This window comes from Pundamilia nyererei, unplaced genomic scaffold (genome assembly GCF_000239375.1).
Source record: "Pundamilia nyererei isolate P.nyererei 1_Seehausen unplaced genomic scaffold, PunNye1.0 scaffold00017, whole genome shotgun sequence".
NCBI classification, from domain to species: Eukaryota; Metazoa; Chordata; class Actinopteri; order Cichliformes; family Cichlidae; genus Pundamilia; species Pundamilia nyererei.
This window is the reverse complement of record NW_005187418.1, coordinates 4,005,740-4,024,182: the sequence shown is the minus strand read 5'-3', so window position 1 is coordinate 4,024,182 and position 18,443 is coordinate 4,005,740. Positions and strand designations below refer to the sequence as shown.

Here is an 18,443-nt window from a genome sequence, read left to right as displayed (position 1 = left end):
CTGTAGATACTCACAAGTACAGGAACTCATATAGAGGTCAAAAATAAATAATAAGATGGTATGACTTCTACCTGTAGCGTGGTCCTGACTGTGACCACCAGTTTGAGCCAGGGAGGGAACTTATTGATGGTTTTGGTGAGGAAGGAGACAATGGTGTCTCCGTAGTCTGGTTTGTGGAACTCAGCCTCGTTGAGGCCGTCAATGAGGATAATGAGATCCTCCTCAGAGTTAATCTTCCTCTCTGAAAAACACAGGGTGAAGGTTAGAGGAAGTTCAGGCAGGCCATGAAGTCAAGCTCAGCCCCAATTGCTGCAATCGAGTCCACATCACCTTATGGCGCAGCTAAAAAGCTTGCTGCTTTAACCTGCCTACAGCTGCTGCTCCCTGTGCAAGCCACTTTGCAAACCTCCTCCACCCCAGTTTCTCCTTTCATCTGTGTCTTGCTGCTGTTCTCCTCAGCCCTGGCTTTCCATGTATGTATGAGGAAGTTTAACAGAGGTCCCAGAACAGAACCATTCTGCCAAAATATTCATTACTAAAGAGGAAATGTAATTTTTTCTAGACTACAGTTGTCCTGACTGAAATATCTTCCCGAGCCCACAACACAACTGAAGATCAAGCACTGAGAAAGAAATTTGATATGGTAATAATTATACTGTGAGTACTTTGAGTATAAGGAAATTAATATTGAACCAGTGTGTCAAGTCAGGGAATAAATTAGACTGTGAAAGGGCACAAAGTTTGAATTGTGAGAAAAATACTTTTAACTTGTTAAAAATTACAGCTCAATATGTAAATTATCAACACATTTAGACCTACAGAGAAAATTAAGTGAAAACATGTAATAAAAAGATGAACCTTTTTATGTATTATAAACAGCTCAGGACCTCAAACAGCTGAAGTGAAACTACTAATGTCTGAAAGGGAAAGATGGAGCTTACAGACATCTCAAATGTAGCTGCTCTAAACCTTAACAATATAATGTTGTCAAACACATAGAGCAGATCAAGTGCAATATGCATGTTTTCTCTGAATTGTAATGGTTACTATTTTAAACCACCTATCCCAGCCTTTCTTTAATCTGTCCTACCTTAAAGGCCCTGTCAAACCTGCCAGTTGTACTCCACTTGCCCAGTTTCCTAAAAGAAATTTGTTCATAGCATGCCAAGATAAGACATTTTTTTCCTGTTAATAGGTCTTTATGAATCACCTTGGTGGTGCAAAAATACTATTTCATGCCTGTCAAACTGTTATATTTGGCATTTTTCATAGATTCAACTAAAAAAACAGAGGAAAAATCAGGTTTTTTGTGACAGGCAACAAAGTGCCTAAAGATACAATTTAAATTTTTTTCTTTGCTAAGCTGTCTGTTTACTGCCTATTTCCTTTGAGTTTGGTACCCTTTTAATGGTTGATTTATAGGTCAGTGTTAAGTGGCTTAAAGATAAACATTGATCTGAAAATGATTCATGTACAAGGACTGGACTGGAAATGAATAAAAGCAGCCAATGTTCAAAGAACATTTTTGAAATACCATCAAAAAACCTGGAGAACTATTGCTCAAGATCATTTTTAAAATTAAAAGAGTTTGGCTAACTGGAAGTAAAATATAAAGAAACACACTCCATTTCAACCACCTGTCCACTACTTTTACTTAATACTACACTTAAAGCTATTTATTACGTTTAGTGACAATTTTTTGCAATTTCAAACTGGTAGCTATAGTTTAAGTTAATAATCTTCCAGTGTTTTCCTTTTTTTTTTTTCAGAATTATATTTTTCCCTCTTCTCCCTAGGTTAGTTGAGCTAATCTGTCCACATATGCAGAAATACTTGAGAAATACAAACTCTAAATGCTTCACCTTTGTAAAGTGCATCCAAAGGCTCCAGGACCCCTCTCCTAAAGGAGGCCAGGGGGTCCTGGACGCAGGACCGCAGACTCAAGATGCTCTGCAGGTGTGGCTCCCTCAGCAGCTGCTCCCTATAGGCGACTAGGTGCGGTGAGCGGCACAGGAGAGCCGCAACATTGTGCACAAATTCTGGCACCAGGCAGGTGTAGGCGTTATCTGCCTGGCAGTAGTGGTACGCCACCACCTGGGGGCGACAGAGAGTTGGGAGAAGATTGCAAGCCAGGTCATTTGGAGAATTGTAAAGGTGAACACTCCCCATTTCCCTCTGGTACTCCCAACCTTGAGCAACCTTTGGATATTGCAAACTCAAGATCGGTGTCAAGGAGCACTTGGGGACACATGACACACTTTTAGAAATAACACTTTTTTCAGGGCTCCGTCAGTGCAAAGCCAGCTTTCCCGGTGTACAACAGCTACAACTCATTTGGGATTGAGTCAACTTCATGGTGGATGATTGCAGCATAATGAAACATAATACTGCTCGTTTCGCTGTATGGTTTTAGCTATTAATAATTCATCGCTTCCGGCTGCCAAGAGAGACTGACTCTGAGTTAGTTCATGCATGCTCATGTGTGAGAAGACTGTTGTACGAAGGAGTCAAGTGTTAAACTGTCATAATTCACAGCTACGTACTTGAAACATGTTCAGATTAACTGATTAAGCAAATATAAGAATGAGTTTTAAAAGAAGAAAGTTATTTTTGCACAGGCACATGGTGAGATGGAAAATAGCAGAGGGCAGGTGAATTTTCTGAGAGGTTAGCCAGCTAAACAATAGCAGCAGGTGTGACCGAGCACTCCAGGGGACTAAGAGATCACAAAGAGCTTGAATTTTCAGAAGCGGTGGCAACGATCAGAGGGCAGTGAGAAAAAAGGAAGGGGGTAAAAAAAAGAAGACTAATCAAAATGGAATGCTAATTTTTGGTCACAGTGGAATAAAGGGCTTTAAAACAAAAGGGGTGAAAAAGGGAGTGAGCTCAATTATTAATTCACAGAGTTAACACGATCTAATAGCCTGGCTGGGAAATGGCTTTCTGCAGGTATAAATATTTCATAAGGCTCCCTGGCAAAGTTGTTTTTTCTTTTTTAAACACATCTGCATAATGCATCAGGCTGGGACTGGGGATGCAGATGGCTCGCAGCAGGGGAAGGAGGGGGTACTGAGGTGCAACAGCAGACAGGAAGAAGAGCAGGAAAGAGAGCCGGCTTCACACATCACAAAGGGTTTACATCGCGGGCAGGTTAGAGGAAGTTAATGCTCAACATTTAAAAGCATTTACCACAACAAAGAGCCACACACGTAATTTGGAACGTTTCAAAAGGGCAAAGGCAAAGTCGCAGCTTATCTCCAGCGCCTGTTTTTGAATTCTACCACCTCAGGACTAAGCCCCTTGTGAGTGCCTGCTGGTAGCAAGAAACTTTCTTTCAAAAGCTTGAAACTGCATAATTTCTGACAGAACATGAGCCATCTCTGCGCATGTACTTGGTAAAGGTATTTTCAAAAGAGCATGTCACTGGCTATCCTACTAACAATGTGAATTTAAGACATGAAAAGACAATTATCTTATCAAATCAAGGAAATTTCAAGGCTAACCTAAAATCTAAGATGACCATTTAGATGATTGAATAGAATTTTTTCCCCCTCGGTAGTCAGATACGCTTTGCAAAATCCAAAACAATACAGAGGCATGCAAATTCTCTTGACACAATATTTGGCAACTGATTTTGCTGTGAAAATAAAAGTCGGGGGATATGGAAGTGCCAGGAGGTAGAAATACACATGAGTGGTTTGAGCTTGTGCACTTACACTGCCTTAATATACGGCAATCAAATAAGAGCAGCAAATTTCATATTACAATCACTTCAAGCACACTTATTTGTGAAGCAAATGGTTGAAAAATAGATAATTTGCATTTGTAAAAGCACTCTACGAGAGGGGGGAAAAGTCAAAAACACACCAATCAGCTGTAGTGTTTTGATACTTTGAGACAAATGTTTAACCCGGATTCTTTTTCTGTGTTTTGTCTGTTTACTGCAGGCTGAAAAGTGAAGGTGTGTCCAGTACCTGAGATGCCAGCCTCCTCATGGCTTCCTCCTGACGTCGCCTCATCTCTGGGGTCCCGGGACAGCTGCCTCCTCCGAGGGTGCCATGCGTAGGCTGGGGTTGGGTAAGAGGAAGCCCCTCTCCATCTGGACACAAGGCAGCCAAACACACTCAAGGGCAGCTCAAATATGTGAAATATTTTTACATAACGGCTGAAGACTCATTAAGATTTCCAAAGTACTACAATTTTAAACTGGAAGTCAGCTTGGGTTTTTTTTGTGATTACTAAGATTGTGCAGTCAAAACCAGGCAAACCGTATTTAAAATTAACATATGCCTACGTTTGGGTGAGGCCTGGGGGCTGTCTGAAGCAATCTGTCTCATGCGGGTGCCGTGGCAGCTGAGCGCCACCAAGCGAGAGATAATCGCCGTCTTGCCGAAGCCGATGTTGCCTACTATCACCACGCCCTGGTTGGTGCTGACGTTGGGGTTGTTGAGGTGGGCGTCGATCTCTTGGAAGAGCCATTCGCGGCCGGTGAAGACCGAGTCCATGGTGATGCTGGGCACCTCAAACAGCAGAGGTTTGAGGGCGATGTCTTGAGGCCGATAGGGAGCAAAACGCACTGCGGGGTTATAGAGAATGAGTTTGTGGTATTTCAGCGACAAGCTGTGTCATTACTTTAATATTTTGCAATAATAGTACACCTTGTAGTTGCGTTAGTACAAGTAATAATATATTATACATCGTGCATGAACTCGATATAGGTGCATACAATGTATCCATCTGTATTAGTGCACAATTAGCTACACATTGGTGCACAATATGGCAGTAAATGCACCACTGATTTGATGTTTTGCACACTTATCCCTACAAGTTGTAGCTGGAGTAATCCACTTTCTGGAACACTAAAGGCAAGAAAATTTAACTTTAAAGACGTAAAGATGACAACTTTTTACTTCCCAGGAATTTATTATTCACACCATTTTATTGTCGATCTTCCCCACTTACCAGCCCATATTTTACAACAAAACAATCTTTGAGTTCACGCGGTTGTCAAAGATATTTTTTAAGAAGTCGAGGGAGTGACTGCTTTTAACAGTCATGGTCGACTGTTGATTCTACTCACTAGGGGGAGTAATTAAACTAAAGTCCTGCAGAGGTTGGGCATCTTTTCAGCACAACATATGGACCATTAAAGACTAATGAGGCTAAAATGAATCTGGTATGAACTTCAGAAGCTGTGTGATAAAAATCTGTGTAAAAATGTAGTCTGCTGCCTCCGAGTGTCATCTCCCAGGCCTCATCTTTTAAACTGGTTGGAGTTTTTGAGAGTAAAAACACGCTCTTTTCTAGACGGTGTCACTCCTTTAAGTGTTATCTCAGCATTTGGCAGCTACGCCCGATTTCGAGCTTAGAGTTTTACGTGAATAATCCAAACGCTTTGCTGGTGAGAGTGTTGGAGCACATGTAGCGCATTAGCCAGCAAGCAGAGCGAGTTTGAGCAGAACACGCTGCCTGTTGCAGCAAATGAAAGTTGAAGTAACTTACGTGACTGCGATTGCCAGGCATGGGTGCTGTTTGCAGAAGCTGGGACAAACAGCAAGCGAAAGACAGAGAGAAGAAGAAAGAGGGTAATGAGAGAGAAGCAAAAATAAGGCAGTGAGGACAGAAATGGAAACTGACAGCGGTGTGCAGTGTGTCAGAGCACAGGGTAAGGTGTAACTCAGTGGAGGGGGGGGGGGAGGAAGCAGCAGCATCAGCACATCATCATGTCAGAAATATGGGGAACCACCAGACCAGGGTCGATTACTAATTGAAATCCTTTGAATTACATTGAGCGCATTTCTCAGCATGTCTGGAGGGGAGGTTGGAGAGGGTTTGCACTTTTGGGAGAATCTAATTGGTTCCATTGCGCTGGGCGAGATCAATCAATCCCCATAAAAGTAATTGAATCCAGTTCGAGCAGTAATTCGACCCCGTGAAGAGAGACTCCAACCTCAACTCCACAGCCTATTTTGCTCAAATGTGCGCATGTGCATGTGTGTTGAAGCCCGTTAACTGCAATTTCAGGTAAAATATTCCAGAATCTGAAGTTATTACAGGGAGCCTCAAACGAACTGTAAAAATCTGATTTTCACCTTGGTTTTCGTTTTGGGTTGTACGCTGGGGTAAAGTTTAATCAGATTCTTGCAGTATGCAGTGAGAAACAGCTGCTGGTCAGATAATAGCCAGTGCAGTAGTTCATTTCACACTCTGCAGCATAGTAGCAAAAAAAAAAAGCATGCTGTGAGTCAGAGCAGTAGAAACTATACATTAGGAGAAAGATGGTGAACGTGTACAGATTTCTTTCTTCAGTGTGTGCAGGTACAGTGCTGCAAATTATGCAGGGGGCAAGGAGGGAGTGAGCATTGCATTAGAGCTGTATGTCTTTTCTAAAAGACTTCAGTTTGCTGATAATGAGCTGATATTGCTCTTAATGTCCTGTACCACACAGCACTTCAAAGTGCTGTTGCAAGCACTAGCCCTTTTTCCAGGAATGCTAATTATAATCGCAGAATCAAAAAGAAATGTGACGATTACGCTGAGAATATTCTGTCTTATACAATCAGCAGAAATGCAGATACATATGGAAGTGGGTAAAATGCTGCTCTACGTTTATACCAAATGAACGGCCAGCACTGCATTTTACTGCACTAAGCTGTGTGCCAGCTGCAGCCCAGTGTAATAAAAGACGTTTCATCCATATTCCCAGGTCAGATTATTTTAGTGCTAACTCAACAAACACACACAGAGGCAGACAGAAGCGACTCTGTGCTGATGTAAAATTCTTCCAGTTGGGTTTTACGCTAGGAAGGATGCGAAACTGGTGATCCGAAAGCCACCCAGTGTTGCAACTTACAATAGCTTAGATACCTCAGGTCAATGAAGTAGGAAGCTAAATACCCAGAGACTCAGTTTTAAGTGGTGCTAATCCAATTATCTTGGGGGTGACTGAACGCCAAACGTGCCCGTAAAGCTTCTTCCGTCCTTGTGGAATTACTAAGCGCAACCTCACACCATCCTCCAAATGGCAGAAACGATTACATCTCTTCATGCACGTTAAGTCGCACAGCCACCGCTGCTCCACTGTGTCAGGTATTTCAGGAAAACATGGCAGCCATGTTGTGAACAGGGGCTAGGGGAGTTGTTTGGATGGTGAGAGCAAGTGTGTGTGCGCGTGTGCACGATTGAGAGGGATGGTTGGCAGTTACTCATAATCCTGCCCATAACACTCCACCTCAGGCAGCATTGAGCAAGGTATCACTCCACCTCCCCCCTCCTCCTCCTCCTCCCCCTCTAACGCCAACCCTCCACGGCCAGACGGAGTGAGAGTCTCAGACTTTTTAATTATTCACCAGGTGAGGATGACTCACGGTGACTGAACAGCCTTGAGAAGGAGGGAGAAAAAGAGGAGGAGGAAGATGAGAAGCAGAGGAGGAGGAAAGGAGAGGAGAATGGGAGGTGGAGGACAGAAACAAGAAAAGAGGGAAGAGGAAAGGAGAGTGAAACTGGCACAACAGTGAAGGAAGAGGGGCTATATTAGGGAAGGAGGATGATAAGCAGTTTAGATGATCACCGCTTGTTGCAAGGGGCTCTTGGGGAGTGTGGTGATGGGTTATCTCAGGTCAGGTGAACAACTTCCCAGCTTAAACTTAGTTTGTTGAAGGATTGTTTTTCTGTAACTCGAGTTATGCCTTATAGCAGTTGATGTAGAGCTACAGCTAAGCAAATACATGGCCAGAACAACAGGAACTTACATAATATTTGCTGTAAAAAAAAAAACTGATCTTATGTAATTTGCAGAGCAAGCTTAGAGCAACATATTACACCTGGATGTGCCTATGGCTAATGCGTGATCTTAAAAATAACGTGGTAACCGAATGATCATTTCACACATACTATTTCCTTGTTGGCATAGCAATTACTTAACTTATGTCTTAGAACCAAGCAAAGGAAAAAAAACTATGTCATTACGTTACATAACATGCAAAACCCCCTGAAGAACCCCAACACACACTTAAATATTACAAACCTAGATAGCTGGAGTCAAAGTGCATTAATCAGATGCAGACTGCATAAATTATGACTTTGTACTCGGAGAGCAAATAACAGTATCTGAAGCTCCGAACAAGTTGGTGCACTGTCATCAAATCTAGACCATTATCTAACCACATTAACTAAAGCAGAAATGAGAACCACCTTTCTTCCTCAGTTGTGTTTACTGTAAATAAATGTGTACTGTAAACACCACTGTAGTTCTAATTAGTGGCCCTAAACTTTTTTAGACATCACCTGATGGAGGTGCATGTCAGCAAATGTTCAATGCAACTTGACCGGACGTCACAAGATCTTTAACCTTCAGATCGTGCAACATGCTGATCTTTCCCGGCAGGATCTGCATGATATCTGACAGCACTTGGAGAGTGTAGGTAAAAGTCAGCTGTTTTCTGCAATCCAGGCAGCACCCTCACTTACACAAAGCTTTCACCGTTTTCACAACATGCATTTTGTTTGTTTTTTTCTGACCTGCAGTGCTTTTGTATCCATATATAATGTTTGTTCTAAGTTCCCCCACTTCTGAACTCTACAGAATACTCTGTGAACAACAGAACTAGACGGCACTCTCCTACTGGTGCACAAAGCAAAACAAATAACTAATTAGCAAAGAATTAGCAGAAGTGAGTCTTTCCAGAACTCTCTATAATTAAAGCACTTTGAGGAGTTTCAAGAAGGAATTATTTTGTTTCAGCCTAATTAACGACTAAAGGAAGGATGCCACCGAGCAGAGTTGGGGAAGGAAGGGTGCCACCGAGCCGAGGTGGAGTACCACTAATGTTCACATCCTGTCACGCTGTTACAAATACGGGTGCGTGCACACATGTGACATGAAACATCTCTAAAAAGGGGATTATTTTTTTAAATAACCAGGTCAATGCTGCTCAGTTTTTCAAAAGTAATCGCTATGAAGTTCATTCTAAAAGGCTGAATGAATGAATGCACATTTGTAGCTCGAGCGAGTACTTGTGTCATATGTTTGCTATAAGTGGGGCTTACTGGAAAGAAATTACCATGCTCAGGTTAATCAACAACAATAGATCTCTATGGCACAGATGAATGAACTGCATCATGCTTCATAGGTCATACTTTTTAGCGGCATCCATTTATTCTTTGCTTTGGCATTCTTGTGTCACTTGTTGACAGTAAGAAGAATACTGCACATTACAAACCTTATCCTTTAAATGTCTAATCAAATGCAGCGCTCAACTGAATTTCTAAGAGTTATTACTTACTTTTCACTCTGTCAGGGAGTGTGTGTGTGTGTGTGTGTGTGTGTGTGTATATATATATATATATATATATATATGGGAGTAATAAAATCATTTGGAGTTAAAAATATTTTATCAGCCAAAAGGTGCAACCATCAGCCTGTTCTATGTATGCGAGCCGAGGTGAAAAGATGGTGAGGGGTGAAGGGATGGAGTGGAGCGACGAAGACAAGGAGAGAGAACGCAAGGATAAATGCGTGTGCAGTGTACAGTTATGTGAGAGTTTGCGGTGAAAAGATAAGGTGGGTGGTAAATCTTAGAGGTAGGCAGGCAGGAGCACAAGAAGGTCCATTACAGTCTGACTCACTCTCCTCAAAACAGCAGCACAGCTTGGGCCCTCGATGGCTGGCATCAAACGAAGCTTCGACAGAATCAACCACAGAGAGAGCTGCATCTGTCAGCTGGCTACCACCTGATCAATACTGTACATAACCAACAGTCTCCAGTAAGTCCAGATCCAGCAACCTCTCATGCAAAATACCCAGCGAGCCTCTTTCTTAGATGTAGAATCTGTCTAAATGTTTGCATTTCACATCTATCATGTATGCACAAGTTTTGATCACAAAGAGCAGGGACCTGGTAATACAGCTAAGGTCCAGAAATATTTTGACAATGACACAATTTTGTAAGTTATCCTCTTATTTTAAATTCAGTGAGGCGATGTACAAAGTACCAGGATATGAGGAAGTGCAGACTTTCAGCTTTAGTTCAAGGGACTTCTCAAAGATTTTGCATTGTTTAGGAATTGCAGAGGCTCAAAATTAACGTGACAATTAACTGACAAAAATGTCCGTGGTCATGTGAGGCCTGTTCATTATTCTATTCATGTGAGAAGAATTACAAACCGGTACTATATAGTCAAAAATAAAGCAGGTCATCATTAGAAAATCAACAATCTGGTCAGCAACACCAAAAGGCTTTCAAGACAACAGAATACAACTGAAGTGGATGATCAAATAATCTTTTCTTTGGTTCATCCTTAAGTCTGAGTTTTCCCTACTTCAAGTCTGGTTTCAATTTCAAGAATTATTTGAGGTAATTCGTCCCCACATAATCTTCTGGGGAAAACACTGTTCTTCAATTCTCTTTTCTCTCTCTCTCTGTCTCATTCTCTGTCTCTCCTGTTGAAAGCAGAGGAGCAGAGCATTCAGGGAGGCACTGACACTGATCCAAGGAGGCAGAAAGCATGCTAGGATGCAGTCGTTTGGCTTGTAAACACACTTGGCTGCCCTTAGAGGAGGAAGGTTGAAACAAGTGGCTCTGGCAGTAACAGTGAGGCTTTGAGAGCAACTACTTCTTACCCAATGTCTCCTGTCTTTTCCCTTTTCCTTCATGTCCATGCCCCTCCTTCCCTTTCTCTTCCCTATAAAACCTCTTTGACTCTGTCGCCAGCCAGCTGCCCTTGAGCAGGGGAATCACATCGCCGCTCAGTCGAGCACAATCTCATCTAAGTGAGGTCTTAACAGGTGTTTAAAGCACACAGGGATGCATATCTGTGTTCGCTCGGATGGCAGAGGGCTGTCATTACAGCGCTCATTACTGGTTAAGTGATAGAGGAAGAAGGGCAAGGGGACACATAATGTGACATAAGGCCATTTGGCCATGTGGTAAGGAGGCTGCTCCATCACAGAGGCACTCGCTGCTTTCGAGACTTGAACAATGTGCAGTGAAGCGGACTCTGAATGTTAAGCACAGAGACAAATTTTATCTTAGTAGTGAGACAGTATGACAAAATGCTCATTGTGTGCGAAACGGAAGGACGACACGAGGACACAACAGACAACAGCCGGCGACATCCGGAGTTCACCACCAACAGCACAGCCGCACCACTGGTCTGTTATAAGAGCTTAGCGATACGTGCAGGCATTTGCATCTGAAAGACACCGCAGAGCGCAAACGAACCGTCACTGACTTTGATTTGAATTTTAAAAATAACTCGCTCGTCATGCAGCTTCGCCTTGCGAGATTTGTTGTTTGTGGATGAGAAACAGAACAGAACAGCGTCTCGATCGCTGCGTCTGAACTGTGGATGACGTGAAACAGCTGGCCGATCGGTGGAAAAAATTAAAAAACAAATTTACTGATCACAGAATCATCCGAGTCCTTGCAATGCTTCACTACAGTAAATGACTGCAATGGGTCAGTTTATAGCATAGTACATATACATAAAAGATGGGCGTAGCCTCCAGGTCTGAAAAGTGAAGCCTTAAACCTGCGTTCTTTCTAGTGACCAGCAGGGGGCGGATTCTGTGGTTATTTAGAAATCCATGAGAAAATGACTACTGCTCACTTCATTTATGGCCTTTGTAAACTTTTCCTGTTGAGATTGTTATTAAACCCAGATCTCTAATGTTACCTAGTACAGCACAGTGTTCATTTAGTAGCTTATGGTCTCTGAGAGTAAAATAACCAATTAGGAAGGATATGATTCACCACTGCATGAGTGTGCACTCTGCTTGGTTTCTCCGTGAGATCCACACCTCACTGTCATATTCCGGTTATAAAAACAAAGATCACACAAATGCTCAAATCCAAACTAAATGTCCCCATAATATTTAGAAAACAAACAAAAGAAATTAAAGAATTGGAGGATATTTTGTTGAAAACTATCAATACGTGGTGAACAGTCACCTACTGCCTGGTTTGTACATAAATAAAGACGTTGTCATCACATATTGATGCAGAAATGGCACGAAAATTAAAGAGTCAAACAAAATGCTCAACGAAACCTAAGCACATGCCATACGGTATAAAAAAGATGGACATATACAGCATGGCATTTATTAATTTTTAAGTGCTTCATTCGATGTTATAACAAACACCTTTTGTTTTTTAATTGTTCTTTAAAGGTCAATTCATTATTTGGGATTGATACATGTGTTAAGGGTTTATGACCATATAACTTTGCCATCTGTCTGTGAGTCAAGCCATATTACTTTCTTTCCTATCATTCTTCCAATATACAAAATCCAGATATCCACTAGTTTGAGATTTGTACTTTTAGTTACTAAGATACCAGGATGTCAACTTTTCAGATTAATATTTTTCTATCATAATACATTCTTCATACCTTTGTATTTGGAGTCTTTATATAGAGAGGGGAAGGCGGATCTTACTAATGTGCCAGTTTCTTCATTACTTCAATGCATAATCAGTTCAAGTCTGTCACGTGTAGCTCTCATAGCCAGCGTAAAGACAATGCTTAAAGTCTTTCGTACTGAACAACTGATAAGAAGGTTAAGTAGATATATAAGGAGGTCCACGTTTGTGCAAATGTGTGTGTGTTTGTGCTCTCCTTTACTCTGGCTTATTGCTCACCTCTCAGATCCTGCCCGGAGCGACCCGGCCCGCAGGTGGTGCTCTGTCTGGGCATGCGCAGCGAGGTGCGTAATGGAGTGTGCCTCTGCTCATCCAGGTATGCTAGATCCTCCAGGTGGGCCGAACTGGTAGCTGTGTGTTTGTGTGTGTGAGGCAGAGGGGAGACAGAGAGGAATGTTTTAAGAGTGAGAGGAAGAAAAAAAAAAACAGTACTGTCAGAGACTACAATAACCAAACCACACAAACACAGGCACACACACACTTAAGGTGGCAAAGGTTCATGTCATTGTCCTGAGGCAGCTGTCAGGCTTCTGCTCTTCCACTTGCCGACTCCTACAGGAAAGAGAAAGCCAGCCCTACATGGTTATGTCCTAAAATTCCCTCTTCTCTGTGTCTGTCACGCGGCACGGAGACAGATGCCATCCGGCCCCTCTCAGGATTAATTAGCTCAGTAGACAAATGTCTTATTCATGGAGTGAACACCGTCTGACGCTGGCTGCTGATTGTTCACACCACACTGTGTCTTCAGGGCCAACACTCGGAACCACTGAATGTTAAATGAGATTAGGCGCCGTCAGTGTGAGTAAGCACACAGATTCCCCGTCACACCTGAACCCCTCGGTTCAGTAAGAGGTGAGAGCGGGGAAAGACGAGGCAAATGCAGAAAGGATTAAAGGGACTTAATCGAGAGGTTGGTGGTTCCTTGACAGATGAGCGCCGAGTTGCCAAGTCACCACGTCACCGCGACATGCAGATTTTAAACACGGAAACAATTCAGCCAGATGGCCTGAAACACTTCACATGATGGAAGTGCACCTGTAGACTCAACCAAGAACGTCTTCCGCAAGCTTTGATGGATAAATGCAGATGGACAACAATTTTGTAATTTCCTGTCATTTTGCACTCCTGAATACATTTGGTTTGCTCTTCCCATCTGTAATCCCAGACCTCAGCAGTAACCTCGGTGTGTACATCATGATCAACAGAATGGGTTTCAGGATTAGTAATCCAGAAAAAAATAAAGCAGCGCTCCGAAAATTGTCTTTCACGCAATACCTGAAGTTTTCAAATTCCTTGAAAATTCAAATTCAAGGAGTTGGAGAGAGGTGTGACCGAAAATCCATGGCTCTTCTCAGTTCTGTCGTCTGCCTCTCTCTCTCTCTGCAGGCGTTCTAAAAACTAAGGCATGGTAAATCTCAGAGGAGCAGGCCTCTAAGCCCGGCACCTCTCGCCTGTGTAACACTCACCAGCACCTCAGCACTGATCCATGTCCTGTCCTTGGTTCAAAGAGTGGCTTCTGTGCCACTGGAGTTAAGCTTAGTCGAGTGCAGAGCATGTGTACTGGCTGTGTTTGTGTGTTGCTGACTGCCTGAGTCACCCCAGCCATGGACCCAAAAAACGAGCCACATGGGTTTCCCAAAATGGAGGGAAAATGGCAGCTGAGAATGCCGAAGCCTCAGCCCTGGCTGAATTGGGAGGTGCTGGCCATCCAACTAGGCTAAAAGCAAGGGCAGTGGAGCCATTAATTTGCTGCAAAACCAAGGAAGAATGACTCAGGCCTACAGGGCTGAAAAGTCTCTTTTTTCCTTTTCAACTGTGTTTGAATGCGAGGACTCAAATCCGTGTGCTCATCGTCTCTATCTGCAATGCAGCAGGCTGCTGGGGATCACATTCACAGTTCTCGTGCCAGTGCGCTAAGACTACACGGATAGTGAAAAGAAAAAGAGAGGGGGGAAAAAACCCAAGTGTGGAACAGTGAGAGAATGGAAGGTGTACCAAAAAAAGTGAGAAAAAGGTTGAACTCTGCAACAGGGAGCTTTGGGTAATGACAGCCACATCAGACACTTCCTGTTTATAAGAGCGACAAACGGCATAAACGCACACACGCTCACACACACACTCGCAAAGACCAGCTGGGCTGCTATCCAGAGCCAGTATCAGCCAGGAAGTCGACTACTCATCACAGATATGAGGTAGCTGCTGGAGCTCTGTATGCCTCGCTGTTCTCCTCTCATCTACCAGAGAGATGACTTGCAATGATAAATAATGGAGGTAGAGGTATTTAAACAATAATTCTGGGTGTTAAAACACCATGTATCTAAGCAGACTAAAGCCAGAAAGGAAATTAGGAAAAGAAATGAAGGAAAAAGGAAATCAATGTAGACTGTGCATCCCCCAAATGAAAAACGTTATCTCAAGTGAGCCGTTACCTTAATTTAGTGGATTTGGAGACTAAAGAGCGAGTCTTCTCTCTGAGAATGGATATCACAGTTCCCCAGGCAGTTATATCTGTTGGTGCTAGATTCTTGAGACGTCTATGTATTCTTGTAAATACATAGTAAATTACGTCATTAACACCTGCAGATTCCACAGTATTTGCATCACTAATCTGGCAACTTCAGGTGTAGACCTTCATTGGTTAGTTACAACAAAAAGTTTGATGTATGTAGACTTAGAAAAATAACACCTACACCGACCCAGTGGTAACCTTTAAGACTGCAGTTCCTTAAATGGCCACTAGGGGCTGACTCTGAAACTGAGTCAATCTCCACAAACTCCCATGTTAAAAAAAGCTTTAAGTTTTAAAAGAACAAAAAAAAAGAAGCCTAACATTAAGTTTTACAGTGGCCCGATTACATTAGTGTCTAAATAATGAGGTGAATTGACATACAGGCAATAACGTTTTTACTCATGCCCATTAGGCTGTTATTTATTTCCAGGTTTCAAACATGACTGAATTCACATGGGTAATATGAGGTAAAACTTCGCTTTGGATTTTGTGTGAATGAAGGAGGGATTTCAAGTTATCATGTAGCCACAGCACGAATTAAACACATTGGCTGAATTATCGTCAGCTGTAGTCACCGGGCTGAAAATCGTGGCGTGTGTTTGTGGCGTTGGTGCTTTTTACAGCATTTTACATTCGATTGGTTGGCAAAATTATGGCACTGAAAAAATGCTTTTGAACGATACAAAATTGGGCTTTTTAAAATGATAGTCTATGGTGATTGCCTGGCTTTTGGTGCAAGAGACCACTGGAGAAACTTAAACTGGAATGAAACTACTTCCAGGGTGGTTTAATTTTTTTATCCCTGAAGGTTGCCACTCGAATTTCCTGCTTTGCTGGAAATTCAAACAATTTGTTTAACACATGCCGGTGTCGCGCTGCTCAGCGCATCATTTCATGCCGCATTACAGTCGGTTGGTTTGTAGATGTAGGTCACAGCAGAAGTCACATTGTGAGATATTAAATTACTGTCATTATCTGAATTTTGTCCCAGGCTATCTTTGGTCACAAGGCTTTTAAAAACAGTCAGAACTGAATCTGTGCCCTGTGGCCACTGAACGAAGATATCACCATCAGTCTTTTACATTTCATCATCCTCTCTACATGTGGCCATAGTACACAGTACATAGCAAATAAAAACAAAACTTTTTTCATTTCGCCTTGGTTAAAAGAGCTAAGTGATTTTTTTTAACCTTAGACTAGAAATATTTTGCCTGGAAACATATTTGCCATTAGTGTAACAAGTGTCTGAGTTTTGTGTCCCAGTTCAATTTTCCTGTTTCGCAAATAAAGGACAAGTAATAGTGGCTAAGAGCTTGCCTACGTACAACTCTGCATATCCTCGTGTTGATTATGCTAATAAGCTATATTAGGCTGTTTATGCTAGGCTAAAAAATTCAGTTCTATTGAAAGCTTATTAGCATAATCAACACCAGGATATGCAGAGTTGTACGTAGGCAAGCTCTTAGCCACTATTACTTGTCCTTTATTTGTGAAACAGGAAATAAATACATGTAATAACAAGTAAGATTATATTTATAATTAATTAATCATCCCTATTGTTAATTAATTAATTAATTTTTTAAAATAAAAACCAAAACCGTATCCCTAAAAACTACAAGATTCCTAAATCAACGTGGCAGTATCGTCGATTCCACTGTTTTCATTGGACTTCTACAACAAATCAGTGAGGTGAGAAGGATCTAGGATCTAACAAAGGCCATCTAGTGTCAATGTGGGAAATGTTAGCCTTCTTTTTTCAAGCCTAAACAACAGTGGTCAGGAGTTCCCACCCTGCGGTTTAACCATTTTCACTCTCCTTCTGTTCAATTTTTGTTTGTAAGTCCTCCAGTTTTACAATTTACTCAATACTTGTCTTAATCATCATGATGTGTGAACGGAAAAAAATCTTGGTTTTGGTTTCTCCTTCCTCCATATCTATCCTCAGCTCTACCAACGCACTGACTTCATTAGGTAATAGAGTAGCCCCCTCCCTTCTCTCTTTCCTCCCCAGTCGCCTTCTGCTCTCGCTCCGTATCGCTCTCCCTCTCTCCCCGCACATCAAAGCGAGTCTCTGTCACTCTTGGGGATAGAAACGGTTAATGCCTGGGGCTTTGATGTTCCACTGCTGTGTGAGCCCAGCCAATCCTCAGCCTGTGCTTGCCTCCCATCCCTACATCATCTAATAATTCTTTGTGGAGGAGAGGCAGAGCGAGAAAGAGAGATTATGATTACTCCCTTTCACTCCTCTTCCACATGTATCCATCTCCCACTACTCAATATGGAATTCCTGTTCCTGACGAACACAAATGCCATCAGACAAATCATATGCTCTTTTCCCTTTTTTTTCCATTCTTCCCTCGCTCACACCTTTTCTACTCTCTCCATTTTATATTTTGCATCATCTGCAGCTTGTATCATGTCTTTTAAGCCGTATCTAGCCCACTCAGTCTCTTTTGAAGATCTGACTATTGCGGGGCGGAGATGAGATCGAGGATGAATCTCTAAACCCGACAGTGTCTCTGCGCTGCCAGACAGAGTCAAACAGCAGAACATGACCAGCATAAAGAGAGGGTCATAGCTGCAGTGACAGGCCTTGTCAGGCATATTACAGTGTTTAGTGAAATATATAAGAGAGTCTGCACGCATGTACTCTTTTTCCAGGAGGAGTAGGTGAAGGTATAACAGAGCTCATCGTCTGTAACAGCCTCTCTGATGAGAACAATATTACAATCAGGCCCGTTAGGGCAGCCTCTGTGTTATAAAACTGACATTTTTTCCTAAAATATTTACTGTTATGTTCGGGAGCTTTTCAAGGCCAAAAAACCCCCAATATCAACAAGGCCTCTGTTAGCGATACAAATGCCAGTTTCTCCTGTGTAATATTCTTCCAGCCGCAGTATGTTATTCTGCAGATGCTCCCTTTCCCACACTGTATTATTCTGCTGCATGGTTTCAATCTACACCAGAGGGCTGTGAGAGTTTAACAAAATACCAGCATGGATTTACACTTGCCCAAAATTTCAACATAACCCCATGACAGCTAGAAATTGGAGCAGTTTTCTCCCAAAAATGAAGGAGAAATGTAATCAAATCAAAGCACATGTGAGCTACTCTTATGAATAAACCAAATTTTAGGGAACTGCAGGAGAAATGTAGTTGAGACCTCAGTTTTTAAGTTACTCTGAAATGAAAGAAGAACCCCCACAAGGCTACAGATACTCAAACAACCTTTTGTGGTACAATAAAAATACAGGTTATGTCATGCAAATTAGCCAGCAAGACGCTAAATATTTATATATTTAGGGCCTTTGCGATCACAAAAAAATACCAAAATAATTCAAAAGGGGAGGATTACAGTTGGTCCTGTAGGACAACAAGCATGGGAAGAGAGGCTGAAAGGAGTGAAGAGGAAGCAAGTAAGAAGTCAGAAATAGGGCGTGACATGGCTAAACACCAGCAGCTCAATCCAATTTTGCCAGAAAAGGCTCCCTAGCTTGGCAAAATTTGTATGCTGC

The 18,443-nt window shown here is 42.2% G+C and overlaps 1 protein-coding gene across 8 annotated transcripts in view; it reads right to left on the bottom strand.

Annotated features, from left to right (window-relative positions):
- tanc2b (tetratricopeptide repeat, ankyrin repeat and coiled-coil containing 2b) overlaps positions 1 to 18,443 on the bottom strand; it is a 163,639-nt gene that overhangs the window by 19,386 nt on the left and 125,810 nt on the right. For 6 of the 8 annotated variants that reach the window (XM_013908992.1, XM_013908993.1, XM_005725881.1 and 3 more), the window contains 6 exons: positions 12,639 to 12,770; positions 5,503 to 5,541; positions 4,295 to 4,576; positions 3,975 to 4,099; positions 1,863 to 2,094; positions 72 to 241 (listed from right to left, as the gene is read on the bottom strand). In XM_013908992.1, coding sequence (XP_013764446.1) covers positions 72 to 241; positions 1,863 to 2,094; positions 3,975 to 4,099; positions 4,295 to 4,576; positions 5,503 to 5,541; positions 12,639 to 12,770 — 980 coding nt within the window. The remainder of the gene's footprint in view (positions 1 to 71; positions 242 to 1,862; positions 2,095 to 3,974; positions 4,100 to 4,294; positions 4,577 to 5,502; positions 5,542 to 12,638; positions 12,771 to 18,443) is intronic. The other 2 variants (XM_013908994.1, XM_013908995.1) reach the window with 1 other exon arrangement.